This window comes from Diabrotica undecimpunctata, chromosome 6 (genome assembly GCF_040954645.1).
Source record: "Diabrotica undecimpunctata isolate CICGRU chromosome 6, icDiaUnde3, whole genome shotgun sequence".
NCBI lineage: Eukaryota > Metazoa > Arthropoda > Insecta > Coleoptera > Chrysomelidae > Diabrotica > Diabrotica undecimpunctata.
In genome coordinates, this window is record NC_092808.1 from 123620337 (window position 1) to 123644235 (window position 23899).

The 23899-nt window shown below is 31.1% G+C and overlaps 1 protein-coding gene across 1 annotated transcript in view; it reads left to right on the forward strand.

The window, feature by feature from the left end:
• The first annotated feature begins 414 nt into the window (after window positions 1-414).
• Window positions 415-23899, forward strand: part of LOC140443808 (arylsulfatase I) — a 67829-nt gene continuing 44344 nt past the window's right edge. The window contains exons 1-2 of the mRNA XM_072535265.1: window positions 415-622; window positions 18088-18214. Of these exons, the coding sequence (XP_072391366.1) occupies window positions 18110-18214 (105 nt within the window). The 5' untranslated portion in view covers window positions 415-622; window positions 18088-18109. The remainder of the gene's footprint in view (window positions 623-18087; window positions 18215-23899) is intronic.

Sequence of the window (23899 nt, forward strand, 5' to 3'; positions counted from 1 at the left end):
ATGCTACAACATTAGATATTCTAACATCTTCTCTACTCATTGTTAACTACTCAATTCAGTAATTCAAATACTCAAGTATCGTGAAATTAAAGGAGAATTCAGGATCCACCTCTGTATAAGTTGATAACTTTTATCGTGTTATTTATTGGCCGAGGAATATTTTAAAAAATGTATTGCTCTTTACAGATATAATTAGAAATTAAAAATATCAATTAGAAAAATCTAAAATTAAAAATTTAGCTTAATTTTTGTATTAGCTTGCAAAAACCACAGAATACTCGTGAAGATCATACTTATTATATCAATATTTAAACTCAAATATAATATACGTATCGCCATCTACACTTGATAATAGAAACCAACACATACATAATACAACCATCAATACGAAAACTTTAATGATTGAATTGATCTAGGTATAGAAGGAGCAAAGTTTTATGCCCGTAACACCGATAATAAATATTCAGATGCAATTATATTATTTTTAATATTTATTTTTCATTTGATAAGAATGCGAGTGGTTTGAAACACTACAAGGTGAAGTTTTGATTAATTGGATTTGTGAATGAAATTAGTTAGTTTCTAATATTGAATTCAAGAATACTGTATCGCATAATAAAAGGTAAGTGGTATTATTTATATACAGTGGGAAATATTTTGACTGGTTTTTATAATAGTGCCATCTTCATAAAGCATTTAAGATTATTTTGAGTGTAATAGTACTTATTCGTTATTTATACATTTTTTTTAAATAAAATCAAAGTTTGGAATTCATATTACCATTAAAAGAAAAATTCAAAATTCTACCAACTACATAAACAAAAATATTTGTTTTATTTATTATCTATATAAACTTTAGTTCAAATTTAGTCTATTAAATTGTGTTTACTGTAAAATCACTGCATTATTCGAGTTGCCTTATGTATTATGTTCAAATATTTTTATTTGTAGATCAATTGTAATCAGGGGCGGATCTAAGGGGGGGTCACGGGGGTCATGACCACCCCCAAAACAAAATTAAATATCAATCAAATAATCATAAAAAAAAATAATTTAAAACCTATCAACCCTATAAGTATGAAGTCAACAGTTGAAATGATTCAAACTCATTTATTGTAGATGTAAGTGTAGAATATACGGAAGCCTTTTTAAATTGCTCTTTAAAAAAATCAACAATTTTGAATACAGTAATACCTCGATTAATAACCTGACTTCCGCGAATTCAGAGTTACGCGATTTTCAAATTTTGACAATTCGTCATTTGAGTGCCAGAGAATCGTTCGATTATCGATGAGATAGAATTACCGCCCACACATTATTGCTCATTCAATGTACATGACATGACTTTTCTCACGACATCAGCACATTTTTATTTTTTATTAGGTATTTCTTATCTTCAGTTTTGTCTACGAATTAGTTGTTTGTAATTTGAATATGTATTATAATTTTTGAGACTGTGTGCTACATTTTATAATTTATCTATAATAAGTGAATATTGTTGTTGCATTAGCTCTGTCTGATACGTTAGTAAATACAAATAAAGGAACTGGGGGCTGCTGTCCAAGGTATTTGTCAAACTGTGAAACAGTAGTTTGTCTTAGTGATGTTTTAGGTACAACTGTATCCTTAGTCGTCTTCTTAAGTCACCAAAATTAGATTTTAAGTAGGCTACTGAGGCCATAGAGGACACTAAATGCATTCTTCAAAATAAAAGATCAAATGCTGAATCTGTTTTTAGCAAACTTTACTATGAAGTAAACAAATAGCTGAACAACTAGACATTGAATTGAAGATGCCTCGTAGTTTCTCGTCCAACCTGTCGTCTAAACCAATCTGCTAACTTTTGCGAAGAATATTTCCGAAGATCTATTTGTTTATCTCTTTTAGACAATATCTTAACTTCCACCTTCCAGGATATTATTGAACCAACTACTTACTGCATATTCCACAGGAGAACAAGAGTTTTCACTGTGGATTCAAAAGTGGAAAAAAGTCGTGCAAAATAATGGAAAACTTCCTGATTGTATTTTAGAAGTATTAGAAAGCTGCGATATTCATAGATATATATCCAAATATCAGAATATTTCTGCAAATATTAATTACACCGCCAGTCAGTGCAGCAACAACAGAGCGTTCTACGCTTAAGCGTCCAAAGACTTGACTTAGAAATAGAACTTCTGTTAACTGGTTTAGCACTCATCAATGTGCATCCTGAAATTTCTCTAATTGTTGATGCAATCATAGAGTGATTTGCTAAATCGGATAGGCAAAAAGAATACATTTTTATAAAATTATATAACATTTACTTATCTTATAGTATTTTTAATCACTGAACTTTTATTTACCACTCGTTGCCGGCTGTTACTGACGATTCGTGCACTTATAACCTAATGTGCCTAACTATAGAAATGACTATTGCTTAATTATATTATGTTTTTTGTTGAATAAATTAATTTAAAGAAAATGCTGTTTACACTTATTCTTAAGGTTTCTTCTTCATTATGGAAGAGTGGCTATAACTATAGCAAATTGCTCTCTATCTTGAGTTGTTCTTAGTATCGAATATGTGTCCATGCCTGTCCAGTCTCTTACATTCTTCAGCCAGGAGCATTTTGTCTTCCTGGACCTCTTTTTCCTTCTACTTTCCCTTCCATTATGAGTCGTAGAAAATTATATTTTTCTTCTCTACGAATATGTCCTAGTTAACTCGTTTTTCTGTTGTTTACAATATTTAGGAGTTCTCTCTCAGTCCTCATTCTTCTCAGCACCTCGTTATTGGTCACGTGCTCTGTTTACGAAATCTTCGGCATTCTTCGAAAAACACACATTTCAAAGGCTTCTATACCCCTCATACCGTAATTCCGAGAGTCCATGTTTCCACTCCGTATAGCAATAAGGAATAAATGAATGTTGTTACAAATTGATATCTGGTATCCAAGATAGAGTTTATTAAGAATGTTAAATACATTCATTAATGTTTACACTTACATTGAGTTATTGCATTTAAATTACTTAACTTTGGTTTATACTTATTTATCTTTGGTTTGTTCTTGATTTTTTAGCTATAGGATAGGTGGGTTTAAATTAATTGTCTTTAAAATACCTAGTTTAAATTGACAATCCTTGATTTTTCAGTATTTATATTTTAATAACTTTCCTTTGGTTTAATAGTCTTGTACACTTGATTTTACTGTCATAGAGTATGTGGGGTTAAATTATTTTTTTTTGTTTGACCCCTTAATGTTGTACCTTTCTTTGCACCCGTAGGGTATTTGGGTTTTAATAACTTCTCATTAGTTTAACATATCGCTTAAAATAATTATTGAGAAAATGGTTCCCTTACATGAGGCACAAATCATATTAATCGTAAAGGTGCAAAAATCTAAATCCTATATCAAAATCACCCTCAAGACCCATTACCCCCCACCCCCGTCAAAACATTTCTGGGGATCAGCCACTGAAAGGTGCAAAAATCTAAATCCTGTATCAAAATCACCCTCAAGACCCATGACCCCCCCTGATAAAAATTTCTGGATCCGCCACTGAAAATCACTGCATTATTCAAGTTGCCTTGTGCATTATGTTCAAACATTTTTATTTGTAGATTAATTGTAATATAATAACTTTCTACTTGTGCTAGTAATCTATACTTAATAGTTTTAAAATGAAGCCCATTTATATTTACTTGTGACTGTGTAACATCCTTACTTCGATTACCGTCTACAACAGTGCATATTGTCTGATTTTTTTTTTATAAAGCTTAATATTCTTTGAAGGTCTAGGGCTGTTTTTATTTGTTCTACTTTTAATTGATGCATTTAATTTTATTTTGCAACTTTTCCATGAAACCCTTCACCATTTTGTTCCATTTCTTCCTGTCCAATTGTTCAGCATTTTCTTTTCAATGTCGATGTTAATTATATGCACATCTTCGTATACATTCTAAAACCAACTTTGTCGCGGTCTGTCTTTAATCCTTTTGGTTTACGGCAGAGCAAAATATTTATCAATATTTCCTTATTTAACTTTCCCATATGAGGAGATCCACAGAAAATATCCAATTTTTTGATTGCCAAAAACATTTATTTCGAAATTTGAGAGCACAACTCTTGTGACCTTTTGTTCTTTAGTACTCAAAATTGAAGAAAAAAATACTGCCTAAAGATGAGATAAAAATAAAATTTATGTAGTCAAGTAAACAACAGTTAAATAATATTTCCCAGATAATAAATACATAATTCATTTTTATTGTAGGTACGATAAACAATTTATACTGTTTTTATTTTTATCATTTGTTGATAAATAAACTTTAACCTCATAATAGTAAGTCTAGTATTTTAAATATTAGGTCGCATCATTTTTTATCTTTATTAAATTTATAATAACTTAACCGGTTAAGCTCATTATCTTATTATGGAGAAATAATATATGTATTAGATATAAATATTTATTTATAACAATTATTAATATATACTAGAAAAAATAAAATAAAAGCATTCGATAAAAAAATAAAAGTACTTTATTTTGTATGTATGATGTAAACATCGAGACGAGAGGGGAAGAGGAACCACCAACGATTCTTGAAGTTAAAGATGCATTTAAAAAACTAGCCAGAAACAAATCACCTGGAATAGATAATCCCCTAGCTGAACTATATAAAGAAGGTGGCTATGATACTATAATGGCATTACAGCAGCTTATAACAGAAATATGGACACAGAAATCCTTCCTCAATGATTGGAATATTGGAATACTTTGCACCATACACAAAAAGGAGATATATTTGAATACTTTAACCAAAGAGCGAAATAATATTTTCCGCAGTACTATGTCACCGTAAGGCACCATATTCAGAACGGATAGTAGGAAAAAACCAGGCTGCTTTCAGAGGTGGTAAATCAACAATTCATCAGATTGTAACCCTGAAACAAATTTTGGAAGAAACACTGAAATATGGCATTGATACTCATCACACATTTATAGACTACAAAGCAGCCTACGACTCTGTGAATAGAAGAAAAATGTTCTAAGCAATTAAAGAGCTAGGAATATCAAATCAGTTAGTAAATTTAACAAAACTAACTCTTGAAAAAGTTGCATGTAGAGTACGAATTCAGAGGGAACTGTCTAAACCTGTCTTCAATATTATACTAGATTACTATTGTACATGCCTTCTATTCAATATTGTACTAGAGAAAGCGATAAGAGAATCTGGAATAACAACCAGAGGAACTATTATTAATCACAGCGTACAATTATTATTAGCGTACGCCGATGACATGGTCGAATCATTCAAGGCGCTTGAAGCAGCAACCAAAAGAATGGGACTAGAGGTTAACACTAGTAAGACGAAGTATATGAAAGTAGCAAATTATATACAAGCAGTACAACCCGAAGATCTAACGATCGGAACATATTATACTTTCGAAGGAGTAACAGAGTTTATATACCTAGGCTCACAAATTAATCAGAATAATGCAGTAAGTGCAGAAATTAACAGACGGATATATCTGGCAAATAGAGCCTATTATGGATTAAAAAATTTTTTAACAACAAGCCTAGTTACAAAAAGAACGAAACTAGTGATATACAGAACTCTTATCAAGCCCATCCTCACCTACGCGTCGGAAACATGGACGATGACAAAGAGCGATGAAGAACGTTTAAGACGCTTTGAACGTAAAATCCTCGGGCATATTTATGGAGGAGTACAGGAGGGCGGATTATGTCACGATTTAAGGATCAGGTGGAGGAAGACTTGAGCATGTTGGGAGTACGAAACTGGAAAGCCAAGGCAAAGAATAGGAGAGAATGGAGACTTATCCTTGAGCAGGCCAAGACCCACCATGGGTTGTGTAGCCAGTGATGATGATGATGTTACAAATCACAACCACTGGTTCAATATAGAATAAATCAGTGCAAATCCTGGCCTATGCTGATAATATCAATATTGTTGGGAGAACGGTAAACGCTGTACGAGAGGCGTATGTAGCATTAAAAAAATGCATCAGCTACAAAAATGGGTTTAATAGTAAACACCAACAAAACGAAGTATATGAAAATAAGCACGCAACCACAAGTACTAAGGCGAATCTATGGAGCAGTGAAGTCCAACGTTTGAGATGGAACAAAATGACCCAATTATGAAAACGCTCCTTGATAGACCCATTGGTCAGAGAAGAAGAGGAAGACCCAGATCAAGGTTAATTGATAACATCGATGAAGACATGAGAATTATGAGAACACGTGCTTTGCGGAAAAATGCGATGGATAGGGACGACTGGGGAGAAATTCTTGAGGTGGCTAGGACCCACGCGGGGTTGTAAAGCTAGAATGATGATGATGTTAACGTTGTATGTTATACTTGTAATATATACAACATTCAAACGGAACTGATAAAGTGTAGAGAATGTTAGCCAACGCTCTTGTAATAAACGAATTAAGTATCTTGTTTTTTTTTTTCTCCTCATCAATCGGTAATCCAATTTGGTAAACTATTTTCTTTTCTTAGCAAACTTCAGTTCTAAAGTTCGGATCTAGAAATATTTTGTTTTGAGCAGGGACTTATGACTCCCGGTTAGTAATTCAAATACATTGGTATTTTGCCGTATAATTCAATACTTTTAAGTATGTTTTCTTCAATGTAAACCCAATCATTGTTTGGTTTTGTGGTTAGTTATCTAAAACGTAATCTAAACGTAAACGTAACCTAAAAATAGTTTTTTTATTGTAACACAATGATGAACAACAATGTATAAACAAATTGATGTATAAACAATGATGAACATTTTAAAATTATTTTTAATTTTAAACAAAAATATTTCTGTCAAAAATATAAATCCTTCATATACAGCAAATAAAAGTTTATATCTGATGGTATATGGTATAGATCAGTATATATAACTGTTTGTATGAGAAAATAAAACTGCTTTTACTATTTTTTTTACAATTTCATCATATTTTCTCAAGTTTAAGCAAAACGAAAAAAGTAAATAGAAGTCACTTCGAAGTTTATTAAACGTCACTTAATGTTTAAATGAACTTATGTAGAGGTGCATCCTATAAAATATTTTGTATAAGAGTATAATGTAACTGTTTGTATGGGAAAATAAAGCCGTTGCTTCTACTATTTTCTTTATAATTTTATCATATTTTCTCACCTTCCTATGATTTCAAATATTTCAAAACCAAAGCAATATTTTCAACAAAAAAGAAGAAGAATTTTTCTATTCTACTTTTTCCCTTTGAGATACCTTTGACATGAAGTTGTAGTTTTTGTTTTTTTTAGATGTTTTTGTGTTTTATTTGTAAAAATACGCTTTTATGTTATAATGTTTTTATTTAAAATTTTAAATATTTTTTTAACATATTTTATGACAATGTTCACTACAAGGACTAACTGAATATTTTCAATGTGAGTTTTAGATGCTAACTTTCACCACTTGTACTAAATAAGTTTTCCATTTATTCGCTGATAAAGGTGACAGCCTGTCACCGAAAATTTCACATTTAGAATAAAGTTCTTCACCAAACTGGCTCATACCATCTTTAACCAATCCTTTACCTGACGTTTTCCCGAAAGTTATCTACCAAAGATATATATATATATATATATATATATATATATATATATATATATATATATATATAAAGTAGTTAGGTATTTTAATTGGGTACGAATTCTCTAATAAAATGTCTTTAAGTTCTTAACATCAACAAAGGGTTATTAGAACTTAAAGACATTTTATTAGAGAATTCGTACCCAATTAAAATAATTAACAAATTTTTATTTAATAATCCTAATAATAGAATGATTGACATGAATCAAACAAGAGAACCAAATCAACAAATCGTGCAATCTCAATTTACTTTCACATCACTACCTTACATACCAACATTAACACCCAAACTAACTAAAGTCTTTGCTAACTATTCTGATATTAAAATTGCAACTAAAAATGTTAAAACATTAGCATCATTGTATACAAAAACTAAATCACCTATTAGCATTATGGAAAGCTCAAATGTAGTTTATATAATACCATGCGAAAATTGTGATAAGTCATACATCGGACACACATCTAGAAATCTAATAGGCAGACTAACATCACATAAAAGTGACCTTAGAAATAATAAAAATACGTGTGCATTAATAGATCATGCAATTAATAAAAATCATTTATTTAATTTCAATGAAACTAATATATTAAGACGCGAAAACCAATTAAATAAAAGAGAATTCTTAGAAATGGTATGCATAAATAAATATCAATGCGTTAATAAAAAAACTGATATTGATAAACTAAGCAATATCTATAATTACATTCTGTCTTACGAAAATTAATACTATAATTTTCCAATATTAGATTTTCTGACTATAAATATTAGAATTTCAAAAAATTTAAATATTCATATTTGGCGCCACTTTGTACGTAACCATAATAACAATCAAGAGCTAGTTATCAACAACAAAAAATATAATAAACAGAAACGAGTGTCTTTCTGACATAAATCAAACAATCAATGTCAAAATGAATTTTTACAAAATTAAATTAAATTGGAATATTGTACTTACATAACTGTATAATTTTTAAAATAAGTTAAGTTTTAATGTTTTGCAAATTTGAAAATTTAATGGATTAACCTCATGTTGTAAGTTTTTTTACTAGTTTTATACAATGCTATTTAGTTCTAATTTCGTTGTATTTACTGATACCATATTTTAGCATATCCTGAAGAAGCAAATAAATTTTGCGAAAGCTTGATTAAAGAACAAAGAGTTTTACTTTCCTGCCCTATTAATGACTGCAACCTCAAAATAAAACTTTATTTTATATATATATATATATATATATATATATATATATATATATATATTATAGTTTTATGAGTTTCTTGAACCGTACTAAATTTAATTGAATATAAAATTAGTATTTCTTGGGTTTAGGTTCAATTCTTCTTTTTCTTCAGGTTCCTTCTTCTATCGGAGGTGGGAAAAAATCATCGGTATTTTAATTTTATTGGCCGCACTTCTGAATAATTCTAATGAGCTGCAACCGAACCACTCTCTCAAATTTCTTAGCCAGGATATTTTGCGTCGTCCTGGGTTTCCCTTTCCTTGTATCTTACCTTGCATAATTAACCTAAGGAATACGTAGCCCCTCATTATATGACCCAGATATTTCTAATTTTAACAGTTTTTATGACTTCACATTCTTTCTTCATTCTTTGTAACACCTCTATATTAGTTACTTTTTCAGTCCACGATATTCTGTGGATTATCCTGTAGCACCACATCTCAAAGGAGTTTAATTTTTTGATTTCAGACTGTTTTATTATCCACGCTTCCATGCCGTATAGTAAAGTAGAAAAAACCTAACAACGTAGCATTCTTGTGCGGATCTATAGATTAAGGTTACGGTTGCAAAGTAAGTTCTTCAATTTTATGAACGTGTTTCTTGCCATTTCTATTCTAGATCTAATTTCTTTTGTTTGATCTCCATCTTGGGTTAGCCACGTTCCTAAATATTTATATGTTGTTACTCTTTCGATCGTTGTATTAATGATGATCAGGTTATCTACATTTTGTGGTTTTTTTGAGAATATCATTGATTTCGTTTTCTTGAGATTCATTTGCAGTCCGTACCTTTCACATGCATTGTATACATGTTGTATTATGTACTGTAGATCTTCCATGTCACTTGCAAATATGACCGTATTGTCCGCATATCTAATATTATTAATACTATTTCCGTTGACCAAAATACCTTCCACAATATCCAATAAAGCTTCTTGAAATATCACTTCACTGTAGACGTTAAATAAGAGTGGTGAAAGTATTCACCCTTGTCGAACTCCTCTAAGTATACTTACTTCCTCTGTCAGTTCTCCTTCGACTCTTATTCTTGCTTTCTGATTTTGATACAGATTCGATATAATTTGTAGATCTCTACTATCTATGTTTTTGGTCTTAAGAATACTTAAAAGCTTTTCATGCTGAACTCTGTCAAAAGCTTTTTTAAAATCTGTGAAGCAAGCATATATGCCCTGATTCATATCCAGACATCGTTGTGTCAGAACATTGATTCCGAATAATGCTTCTCTAGTTTTTAGACCCTTTCTAAAACCCATCTGTGAATCACTTATTTCTTGTTCTAATTTCATGTGGATTCTGTTATATATGATTTTAAGGAAGGTTTTCAATGTGTGGCTCATTAATGCAATTGTCCGATAGTCCTTGAAATCTTTAGCATTTGTGATTTTTGGAATCGTTACAAAAGTTGAGAGAAGCCATTCTTTGGGTATGTGTTCCGTCTTGTATATGGAGTTAAAAAGGTCTACCAAGGCATTAATATTATCTTCATCAATTATCTTCAATGGTTCAATTGGTATATTATCGGGTCCTTTTTCTACCTTTTGTGTGTTTTATGGCATAAATAACTTCCTCTTTCATTGAACTAGGTTCAATAAGTAATATTAAATTCGGAACTAGATTGTATGGTCTATTGAAATCAACGTTTTGGCAGGAAATCCTTGCCTTTGTCAAGATTCTAAAATGTACAAGATTAGGAACAAAAAGTTATTGTAAAATATATAAAAAACTGACCAAAACGTAAAAATATTTATTGATATATTAATATATAAGTTTTGTTTCAATAGTAACTAAAGTAGTCACGTAATATTTTATAACCGTGGACTATTGATTTTTTATATTAATTGTCAGCAATATTAGCATGACGAGATAAAATCTCCCATTTAACTGTAATCTCCAGAAGAAATCGTCAGCTGTTGTAAACATTAAATATAGAACAAGGGAACCGCTTTACCGCTTACAGGATCTATACATATATAACCTTCATACAAAGACTTAGTAGTATATTTGTATATTTGTATAAATTTTTTTAATACATAACATATGTTTATCATGCAGCCCAGTTAATTACTTACTAATAAAAAGCCCTACAATATGAATATAATGTAGAGGTTTTTTTGAGATTAAAAACTGTATTAAAGAATGTTTAAATGTTTGGTCTACTAAAACGTAACTAAAAATCGTATTTTAAACAGTATTTTAAAACAAAAGTACAACAACACGATAAAGTACAACCACTCTATAGGAAATATTTCATTACAATAATTAGCACTTATAAATTTTCACTGATAATTCGCATGCTACTTTTAATACTGCAACTTATTATAAAACGAAGAATGTTATATACCAGGGCTATTTTGAATATATTTATCAAAATAAAAGATATTTTTAATAAAAGCCTTATATATTTCATAAATCGGTTCTCTTAGCTGTAATGTATTTATTCTTCGATATTGTATTGTAAATTTTAATTTATTTATAGTATTCTAAAATTTATTTTAATTTTTTTACAGTCATCTAACACTAGCACTAAAAACACAATTAATTGATATTGTATATTTATATTTACAATTAATTTATATATTTTCTTAACCCTAGAACAATAACGTTAATTTACACTCCCGTAGATACTAACTATTCGTAATATGTACGATTTTGTTTTTCTATACCAAAACAGTAAAACAAAAAATTAAGATGAAATTTTAATTAATTTTTAGGAACATTTATATGCCTAAAATATGGAAAAAAAATTCAAAATTTATTTATGTACGTCACAGGTAACGCAACAACGAGCACGGTGTTCTGCGCAAAATGCTCGTTTGCAGTGATTGCATTTCTTCTTTTTTTTTGGAGGGACAGATGTGGCATGTAGTACGTTTGTTAGAAGGTTGATTGAGGTCAGCAACTTCCGAAGGAATTTGAATTAAATCGCTAATCGCTAATAACGCTTTTCAAGCCATAATCTTGTGAGTTGTTGATGTAGATTAACATAGGAGCCTTTCTCGTGAATAGTTCTTGATTATTTCCTGATAAATTATGATTATAAATATATAATCCCATAATAATGTACAGAGTTCATACATGCTATGTTGATCATACCATAGAATATAAAAAGCGACCATCTTTGAGTTTTTCGGGAGCAACTTCGGTGGTCACACATTTGGTCGAAAGTGTCCACACCACCCTTGGTTTGGTTATAGTGCAATATTATTTCTGGTTTTTTAGTAGTTGGACAAACAACTGAACCTTCGTTTATTTCTCAAAGTACCAGTAATTGTAAGGTTGTAAGGAGGCTTCAAAAGAGTATCCGCAAGGTTCACTTAAGTGAACCAATTGTCCATTGTGACGTTTCGATAAATTCCGTAGATAGTTTCAGTCTACTTTTTAACATAGTATTCTCCTAGAGATTCTCCATTTGTGTGAGTATGTTTGCCAAGGTAGGGGTTTGCGTTCAACATGTACTTGGTACCCACGTCACAAGTCATCATAATTTTAATTCCGTACTTGGTCAGCTTATTCGGACTATACATCCTAAAAGGGAACCGGCCCCTAAAAGTCAATAACTGCTCGTCTATAGTTACATAGCTACCTGGTCGATAGGACTCTTTACAATTAAAAATAAATTCCTCCCATATTTTCCGAAGAGGACCAAACCTATCTATATTTTTTCTTTTAGTTATTGTGGTTTTATTATCGAACCTAAGATTATGTAAAAGAAAATAAAATCTTTCGTAGCTCATTGTTGCTCTATAAACGGAGCCTGACATTTTGAAATCGAACATTTCTCTATATGAAGTTGGTTTTTTTTGAGCTCCAGAAAATATACATAATCCAACAAGAGCATTTAATTCATCCCTTGTTACGAGAGAATAAGTATGTTTAAAAACATTAAAATTTTTGACTTTACGCTGATTTAAGTATTGATATGCAACAGAATTTTTTGAGCATAGAATCGTTCATTAAACATTGAAATAAATCTAATTGTGTATTAACATCTTTTGTCTGTCCAGATGGTGCTTGAACAATATGAAAAACATTCATTTTTGTAGTACGTTTCCAAAGATTAGATACAGTTTACCAGCTATAACCATTTTTGCCTTTGAGACTCGTAGTCAAATTGAAAGTGTGCGGTTCAGATTCGTTCACAATGTTATCAGTTTCTCGCTCTTCAACTTGTTGAAAACACACTTCTTCATTACCTTTTTTGTTTTGATGAGGCTAAGTTATTATTAGCTGAAATGAATGGTCATAGAAACAAAAGTAGAGTGGTTATTAGGCTTCCTTTTTTTCGGTTTAGGACGGCTATACTCAAAATTGCTGCTTTCATCACCAAATTCTGGCTCGTACTCCGATTCAGACGGACTGAAACAATTTTGCACTTTGTCTTCACTTTCTAAATTACTAGAAGTTTCGTCATTTGATTGTAGGTTACCATCATCTAATTCACCCATCAATATTTTTTCGGCCTCCAATTCCAATTCTTATTGGGTTAAGGGTCTTTTATCGTCAAATTTTCTAGCCATTTTTTAATTAAATTGTCTGTGAATGAGAATAGAAAATAATACTACCAAGATAAAAAAAACTTACGTTAAATTAACCTTTCGTAAAAAATACGAAGCAACTGCGATCTTGCGGTTAACGACTTCACAAAAAAAGGCGACTACTGTGGCAGTGAATGTACTCGCCAAACTGATAACCGAAGCTACTCCAATTCTCCAATACTTACGCTTCTACAATTCATGCAAGGTTGCCAAATCTTAAAAAAAATAATCAGCGTTTGTAAATTTTACGATTGGTTAGTGTTCTAGGGTTAACAGCATAAATTTATTTGATCGACTAACTTATTTGAATTTTAATCACTCTTATATATGGTAGTTAAATTGTATCTATCTTTAAGGCAAAATACCGTTTTTTTTTTAGAAAGCGGCGACTATCCTTTTGTTTGCATTTCACATTACTTTTGCAGATTTTGCTCATTTTCCAATATTGTTGTCAATAACTGTTTAAAAGTAAATTTGGAAAATGTTGACATGTGTTGGATAAATGGAAAAGCGTTAAACCGTAAATCTTCTTTCGTGATCTGTAAGGAATTGTTCGTGTGCTGAACGTTGGTATTACTGTAATGCCTCTATAGTTCTCGCATGTGGATATTCATCCTTTTTGTGTATTGGTTATGTTATAAATGTTCTGTGTTTCATTCGTCTGGTATTTTTCCATGTTATCAAATTTATAAAACAACTCTTTAATTATTTATTTTAATTTTTCCGATGCCTATTTTATCAGTTCTGCTGTAATATTACCCGTTCTACCCGCTCTTCTATTTTTAATTTTTTTTGCTATTTAAACTATATACAGGGTGTTTCAAAAAAAGGTAACCCCGTCTCTAGGGTAGTTAAAAAACTGAAAAATTATTGGGGTTTGTTTAGTAAAAAATTTTTGTAACGCCATCCGTTTTTAAGGTACAGGGGGTTGAAGAAAAAAAATTTTACGCATTTTTTACGATTTTGCCGAAACTACTGGCAACATTGTAATTTAATTTTTTACGAATATGTTTAGGAAGCTGATACTTTACATGAATTTATTTTTATATCTGATTCTCATAGAGGGCGCTAGTTACACGGATCGTACTAAGTATTAGTCAATATAACTTTTTTAAGAGTATAATTATTAATCAAAATTTCAAGTAAACTTCAACATCATTCAATTTTACACGAAAAAGGTACTCTTGGTAAAACTCGATACTGTGTACCGTTTTCGGAATATTTAGATTTGAGAATTATGAAGTAATAATTGATGCTGGTATAAAATAGTTAGTAATTAAACAAAACTCACAAGAAGAAAATTAAATTAATGTCTAAGAACATAAAATAAAATTCAATTACAGTAAGTGTTCAAAATGCCCTCCGTTTTCGCAAATACACAAGTCTTTTATTATTCATTATTTTTTCTAAAGATTCCATTAACCTTCTAAACGGTAGGGGATCAGCTATGATGTCATTAAATTGACGTTGAATTCTTTCTTCCAATTCTTGGCTTGAATTTACCTCTGTAGCATAGACTTTTTCCTTAATATACAACCAAACTGCGTAGTCCAAAGGGTTAAAATCGCATGACCGAGAAGGCCAATGAATCGGAGCTTCTGCACCTCTACCAATCCATCGATTCGGAAAATGATTACTCAACCAATTACGACACCTTCTATCAAAGTGTGGTGGAGCTCCATCGTGCATAAAAAATAAAGATCTTCGCTCGTTTAGCGTTAAATCTTCTAATATCTCGAATAAGGAATTGTTTAAAAAATCAAGATACATATCACCATTTAAATTTCCAGGTAGAATATGATAACCTATTAATTTATTACCTAAAGTTGCTGCTCAAACATTAACTTTAAATGAGTGTTGGTAATGTGATACCCTTTTGACTCGTGGATTCTCATCACACCAGTAGTGTGCATTATGGTAGTTAAACAGACCTTATCGCGCAAAGGTGGCCTCGTCCGTAAAAAGAATGCATTTTAAAAAATTTGGATTGTGGGCTGTCCTTTGTTGCAATGTTTGACAAAAATCCACTCTAACCGGTAGATGATCTGGCAAGAGCTCTTGGACTTGCCTGTAATGATAAGGATGTAATTTATGTTCTTTCAGTATCCGCCAAGTACTTGAAGAAGTATTTGTTTGTCTTGCTATATTCCTTACGCTAACTGTTGGATCTTGATCAAGTATATTTAAAATATTATTTTCTTTATTAATTGTTCTTGTTATTCTTGGTCTACCAGAATTTATTTTATTTGGTCTCACATTCCCAGTTTCTCGACAACGTCGTTCAACGCCTCTAAATGTTTTTTCACTTGGTAAGTTTCTTCTAGAAAACTTTTCTGCATAACGTGTCACAGCTGCACTAGAACATCCTAAACATTCGCCTAATGTTAATAACATGTCAGTGTATTCAACATTTGAGTACATTTTGATTTGATTTTACAAATAACAAGGTTTCAAAACTCTAATTATTGTTGATTTATCGTCATAACAATCAATAAATGTCAGATTTCCATGGCACACTTGGAGAAAATAGAGGTATACCTATTAGAACTTTATCATTACTACCAGCATCAATTATTACTTCATAATTTTCAAATCAAAATATTCCAAGAGTATCTTTTTCGTGTAAAATTGAATGATGTTTAAGTTTACTTGAAATTTTGATTAATAATAATTATTATACTCTTAAAAAAGTTATATTGACTAATACTTAGTACGATCCGTGTAACTAGCGCCCTCTATGAGAATCAGATATAAAAACAAATTCATGGGATGTATCAGCTTCCAAAACATATTCGTATAAAATTTCATTACAATGTTGCCAGTAGTTTCGGCAAAATCGTAAAAAATGCGTAAATTTTTTTTTCTTCAACGCCCTGTATCTTGAAAACGGATGGCGTTACAAAAATTTTTTACTAAGCAAACCCCAATTATTTTTCAGTTTTTTACCTACCCTAGAGACGGGGTTACCTTTTTTTGAAACACCCTGTATATTGGTAGTTCTATTGGTTCTTGATGTATTTCTATATTGTGCATTACTTCTGTATTTTGATATTCGTTAAGATTTTTGGGTATAGTTAAAGCTACGTACGAAGACAGCTTAGCCATTTAGTGCTGATAACTTTATTACTACTGGACCATGTAAGCGAAGATATCTTTTACGACATCTTTATGTATAACATTTTACTGCTCTATTGTGTCAATCAGCGCTGCTCAACAAGTTTTCGATTTATTATTTTATTGAAATAGAACCTACGGAATATAATACATCATATTCACACGGTGAATTTATTAACAAACATGTTTTAATAATTTTTGTTTAATTTTTTGTGACGTATAATGTAAGTTAACCAAATAATCAAAGTTATGCCTTTGTAAGAACATATTGTTATTAGAAAAATAAGGTTCCATCCACAAATATCATTGAAAATGAACTATATTATCTAAACACTGTTATCGTCAAAGAAATATGTATTGCGGCGGCAATATCTGTGTGAAGATCGTATTACCATTAACATTCATACTTGTCATCATATATTATATTTTTGTTGTTTGTTAAAAATTAAATAATCTGGTATTATTTAATATTTTAGTGGGAATTACATTTAAGTAAATGATCAATCGGCAAAAATGTTATTTAACTCATGGGAACAATTTTCGCAATCTCATTATTTAACTTATCGTTGTTATACGATATATTTAGAATCGACTGTTTCTGTTCGATTGCTTTGTCTGTTGTAGGACTCTTCATCCTTTTCAAGTTGTAGTAATTGTATAGCGGTGCTTAAATAAAGTAAAATTAGCAATTTCGAAGAAAATCAAAGACAGTCGAAACGTAGAGTGGTATCTCCAAAAGAACGAAGTTTAGTTCTGAAAGTGGAAAGTTATTTTAATATGGAAAACAATAACACGGGTCCATTGACATCTATTAAGACAGTTCAGAAACGCATATGTGATGCTTGTGGTATCTCAGATGGAACATTCAGGAGAATTAATAGCATACGTGAGTCTTGCACTTACAATGCCATCTTCTCTAGGTGTTTTGTTGTTCTTCATAGCTGTTAACGCTGATTTAGTTTCCTCTTTGGTTATATCTGGAAGTTCCTCTGACTGATTTTGTATTGCTGGGATTTTTATCTCTGAAATGTGAGCATCTCGAGTATATAATGTTCTGTAGTACTCTTCGATGATTTTCAGGATCTCTTGCTGCTTCTTTATTGTCACAGGTTTTGTGTAAATTTCTTAGGCTTTAAAATGTTCGTTGTGTGCTTATCTTTAATTTCCCCTCTTTTTGCATTAGGTTTCTTGTGTCTTTTGTGGGTTTTGCTTTTTTCCTTGTCTGCTTGGCTTCTATATATATATTCACATACAGTGTATGTGACATTTTTTAGTGATCGCCATATACGTAAGTTTAAAAATGCTTTCCACAATTTTATAATTCTCCTATTTTGGAAAATATACAGTCATTTAAAGAACATAATGATCATTTTGTATAACTCACTACTAAAATTATTAGAACTGCCCTCGTAGTACGAAGTCAATCACATATTCATGTGTTACGATGACACACATGCAAGTATTGAAATAAATATTACCTGCTATTATTGTCTTCTGATTATATTTTGTATAAGACTGACAGAATCGTTTAAACATACTATATGATATTATTAAATACAGTTTCAGGATTTTATTTGCTGCAATGAACTTTAAATGGTTTTCACTTTTGGTGGCCTTTATCGATTTTACGAGAGGGAGTTCTGCTTCAAAACCACCAAATATTGTTTTTATTCTGGCTGACGACTTGGTAAGTGCTTTAAATATTTTTGCAAAAAATTTAAACAAATTAAAACTTACGAGACATAAATATGTCCTATAGGTAACAGTTTTAAAAATGAATACAAATACAGTAAAACCTCTCTTAATAGATGTGCTTGTTTTTAATTTAAAAAAATAGGGATATATGGCAAAAAAGAAACGGTAAGGAAATACAAATCAGAATATAATTAAATATTTCTTCAAAAAACCCAAATACTTGATTGTTACTTGATTTCTTCTACATACGATGTTACATAAATATTACATATTGATTAAAGAAGTTGTAGTACTTATTGTAGTCCTCTCCATAGACTCTGTTGTAGCATTTGTAAATTTATTGGAATCCCCTCGTATATGGGATAAATTGAAATCCCCTTATATATGCATTATAATAACGAAGAATTTTTTTCAATGTTTCTTAGTTCGTATCTTTCAATTTAAAACCCAAATAATCTTTCGTTCTTTTTACGTCGCCACCGTCGATAATAAATCATTTTATTGTTTGTTTATGTCACAGGCGCAAATTCTTCGATATTTCTTTGTTCAAACCGCCCAATATTGCGTTTTCAAATTAATAATCTACGTCTTAATTTCCGTTGTGTTTTGTTTATACCCTAAGTGCTTTGTTTATTCCAACTTAGGCGATCAATTTTTAAAGATAATTTCGTCACTTTCGTTGGAGCCGCGGTGAAGAGCAGTGATTTCCAGCGTTATGTCCAAATTCATCCGTCGAATTTGTGGTTTTCTGTTTTTGGTCCCCTTTTTATGGAAATATGTAGCAGTGAAAAGTAGTTTTGCAGCAGTTAATGGTTCAGTTAATGTTTTGAGTGAGGATTGGAAGAATCGTCGTTTGCATCCTCGTTTTGTTTCTCCCTGGTTGTCATCCAAGGCTTTTTAGCAGTTTGGAGATGGATTTGTTCGTGTGTTCGTTACGCAGAGAGTGGAGCTCAAGTCTACCCCCAGTTAGTTGCAGTTATGGTTCCAGAACATTCAAAGTGTGATTTGGTGAATTGAGGTAACTTTTGTTTCAAATTTTAAAGTAAAGACAGACATTTTTTTAACAATAATTGCTTTCATAAAAATTTAAAAAATAGTAATATTTAATATTGTAAATTTTGGGTTTTGACTTTAGCTGTTATTTTATTTGTTTTCAGTTTTTAAAATTTAATGTTTATGACAGCTAGCTTTATTATTTTCGATATTTATTTGTTTTGTTAAAAAAAAAGGTTAATCTCTATGCGGTAACATTTGTAAGTTTATGTAGTATCTCCAACTCCTGGAGTTTGTAAACGGATGACATGTAAGTTTTTTTTGTATTTTTGTATTTTACGACTATTTGTTGTAATAAATTTGTATTGTCCTATTTTGTAACTGTTTGTGGTGATACGAAAATAAATGTTAAATTTTGTTTCTTAACATTTGTTTATTTTTTTTAACTAACCCTTTTTTGAGTTTTATTTGAAAAAGATATGTTTTGCATTTCTGATAATTATTTCCCTAGTAACAACTAGTTGTTGTAATAGTTTTAATTAGGCCCCTTGAAGTGGCGCTCTTTATAAATTACTAGAGGTGTTTCCTGTTTTTTTTTTATTTTGTCCCAAGAGATTCATGACCGTTTGTTTCATATTTTTGTAGTTGCCCAATCCAAACCCCTTGATATTTTTTACTTATCCACGACCCCAGCTCTCCTAACAAACCCTGAGTGCCGTTCGCACAAGTAGCGTTTATTTTGCTTACCCTATCTCCACCCCCATAGTGTCTATTCCCCAATCTTCTACCCCTAATAATAATACCCCATGTGGTAGGCAAAATATCTTCGTTACACTGTGAGGTTCAATACTTACTCAGTCGAAGCTCGACGTGTCAGCTAGTCTAATACAGTATATTCCCTCTATAACGAACACGTTTATTACGAAGTTTCGCTTATAACGAGGTACATTAGACGTCCCATGAAATCTCTATTGAACTATAACCCTCTGTAGAGAGGCAAATTTGATTACAACGAGAAAAAATAAGATTGAAAAACGTATTTTTTATGTTTTTGGCCCGGTCTTGGCTATAATAAATATAAATGAATAAAGTTATAAATAAATAAATAAAGTGACAGACATCTTCCAATTGCAGAAGCAATAGTTTATGTTATCCTTATTTATTATTGTCTGATATAACGAGATCGGCTTATAACGAGGTAATTAGTCTGCCATTTCAGTTCTCGTTATAGAGGGAATCTACTGTATATTAAAATCTCCTGTATATATTTGGTAGGTTTGAGGATAAGTCGCAGGCTATTTTTTATACCCTTAGGTGATAAGGGTGGTCCTCTCCAGATTTTTATTTTATTTTTTGGACAATTTTTTTATTTTTTATAATTTTGAATCAAAAAAAATATAACCCTAAATGTTCACCCTTCTACCAACAACCATTATTTTTTAATGGTGATATTATATGGCGATCAATCGTAGCAATGACGTTTATTCGTGACGTTTATTGCAAAAGGTCGGTAAAATACTAAAAGAACAAATGCATTATCAGTATACTGTTTTTCATTATTAAGTACTTTAATTTGATATATTTGTATGTGTGGAGTCAGGAGGAAAAACAATTTGTCCACAAAAACAGTTTTCATGGAAATCTAAATTTAATGTTTCAAATTAAAACAAATTGTTTTAACTCAACCGTATAAATCGGTAAATTTTTCCAGTGATACATTGACATGTTTACAGAGAAAAAATCAAGAGAAGACATCATACAAAAAATTTAGTGTGTCGGCATGGACCATGAACGTTCTTCCCCAGTACCTTCAAGCTTCTGCGTCACAAAATGTTTCTTCCTCTGAACTTCCCTCCTGTTCAGTATCTTGTAAATCAGTGTAGAATTTTCTAGAGTATACGTTTTCCAAATATTTGGTCAAGTGGAGAAGATCTTGTAACTTAGCAGCTTTGACTGGAAGTGAGCCATTATACAAAGCTTCGGGATGATTTTGGGTAGTAACTTCCGAAGATATTATTTGCTTTCCTGAGATTTCTTTTCGGGTTTCGTTTAACTTTGCATTCAAACAGCAAGCTTGCAGATAACCCAGAATAGGTATTCTTGTGAAAGATACATTCAAGACTATTTTTCCTGATTTTCAACACTCGAATAGGTCTCGTAGGTATTGGGCATTTCTTGGGATACTTTTTGGAGAAATGCTTGGTCCAATTTAGAAATTTGATATCTTTCCCACAGTCCACCACTTTGTTACGGGTTACGGTTTCACTCTGCTGTTGCGAAGGACTTCTCTCCTATCATCCGGAGTTTCCGTATAAGCTTTATCATTAATTAAACTCATGTCCCGGTCGCACTCTAGATAGGAATGTCCTCTGATGGGAAAAATTAATTTCACAAACTCAAACCGTCCTTCTGTCTGAATTAGATAATGAAGGTGTTAAATAAATACTCGTGAATAAGGAACAAACCTGTCTATGGATGACAGCACGATTGATGCATGTTAATGTCAACGGTTTTCAAGATGGAATTGTAATGTAACCACTTTTAATTATGTTTTTATGTATCACGTTTATTTGAGTTAGTATTACAATAAAATATCAACACATTCTTTTATTTTCTATTCATCAATATAACATTGGTTATGGGCCCAGAAGTACAAAGAGTGTGTTGATTAAGAAAAGATAAAAACGTGAAAAGAGGTTAGTAAAGGCACGTGGTTGTAAAAGTTCAAAAAAATGGAGAAGTCAACTGAAAACAAATATGGCATAATACCTTTTAATGGAAACAGTTTTGACAACTGGAAATTTAGGTTGTTTTCAGTATTGAAGGACCTGGAATGTAGTGAAGCTTTGAAGCCGGTTCCCGCGGTTGATAGAAATGATGAATGGCATAAGAAAAATAATAAAGCATGCATGGTAATTATTCAAAGTATTGCTGACTCGCATTTGGAATACATCAAAGAAGTGGAAATAGCTCATGATATGATAAATAAACTGGAAGGAATTTTTGATAAAAAAGGTACGTGTTCTAAGTTCTATTTATTAAAAGAATTAACAACGTTAAAATACACCAATGACATAGATATTCAGGATCATTTCTCAAGATGTGATCGACTGTTCAGAGAACTTAAAAATCTGGGAAGTAAATTTGATGAATCTGATATGTCTTGTTTCCTATTATTGACAATGCCACAAGAGTTTGAAAATGTAGTCACAGCCATAAGAACTTTATCAGAAGATGATTTAAAAGTAGAATTTGTGAAAAGTAGGTTGTTGGAATTTCATTCCAATAAAAATTCAAGAAGCACAAAAGTTTTGCCTTCATCTTTTAGTGCAACAGAAAAGCAAGTAAAATGCTTTAAGTGTGGAAAAATTGGGCATGTGAAGAGTGTATGTGGCATTAAGCGTTTCAACTGTGGTAAGATGGGACACAGAGCAAGTCAATGTTTAGTCAAAAAGCAGAATGTGAATGACAAACAAAAAATTGGAAACAGGGAAAATTATGCTACGAATGAATATAATGGAGAAGAGGATAATGCTGTTGCTTTCTGTGCAACATCTGAAAGTGTAGACGGTTTAATCTTAGAGTGGTATGCAGACTCGGGAGCTACACATCATTATATAAACAATGAAGAGGTACTGATAAACAAGAAAAGATTTGCAGAGAGAAGAGAAATACAACTGGCAGAAAAAGGAAATAGTATGGAGGCAACATGCATAGGTGATTTACAAGTGACAAATGTGGTGGAAAATAAAAATGTGAAAATTACTTTAAAAGATGTATTTTGTGTACCAAAATTAAGAGCAAATTTGTTGTCTATACCTACCATTGAAAAGGCAGGATTTGAAGTTGTATGTAATGACGGTAAGATCTTTATAAAAAAAGATAATAATGTTTTTGTAATAGGTAAACGTCTTAATAATTTATATAAAATTATATTTAAAATCAATGTTGAATCTAATATTGAATCTGCAAATTTAGCACTAAATATAGATATTTGGCACAAAAGGTATGGTCATTTGAATTATGGGTCTATTTCAAAAATTAAAAATTTAAATATAGTTAATGGTTTAGAGTTTACCAAATCAAAGGTTGATAAAATTAGTGATGTTTGTGTACAATCGAAACAAAAATGTTTTCCATATAATTCGAAAATATCCAGAAGTACTAGAGTTCTTGAATTAGTTCATACAGATGTATGTGGTCCAATCACACCAACATCACGTAATGGTTATAAGTATTTCATAACGTTTGTTGATGATTTTTCTAGGTTTGTCATGGTATATACTGTAAAAGGAAAGGACGAAGTTTACAATTGTTTTAAAGATTATACAGCGAAAGTGACATCATTATTTTGTAATAAACCTATCTCAAAATTAAAATGTGACAATGGAGGTGAGTATTGTTCTAATGCAATTTTAAAGTTTTGCTCAGAAAAGGGAATTCAAATATCATACACTCCACCGTACACTCCCCAAATGAATGGAGTTGCAGAACGTATGAATCAAACATTAATGGATAGAGCAAGATGTATGATAAAAGAGGCAGGAATAAATAAATGTTTTTGGGAAGATGCAGTTCTCATGGCAGCATATATCAACAACAGAACGCAATCTTGCTTAATACAGAATAAAAGTCCTTTTTAATTGTGGCTTGGTAAAAAGCCAAATGTCTCTAATATGTGAAT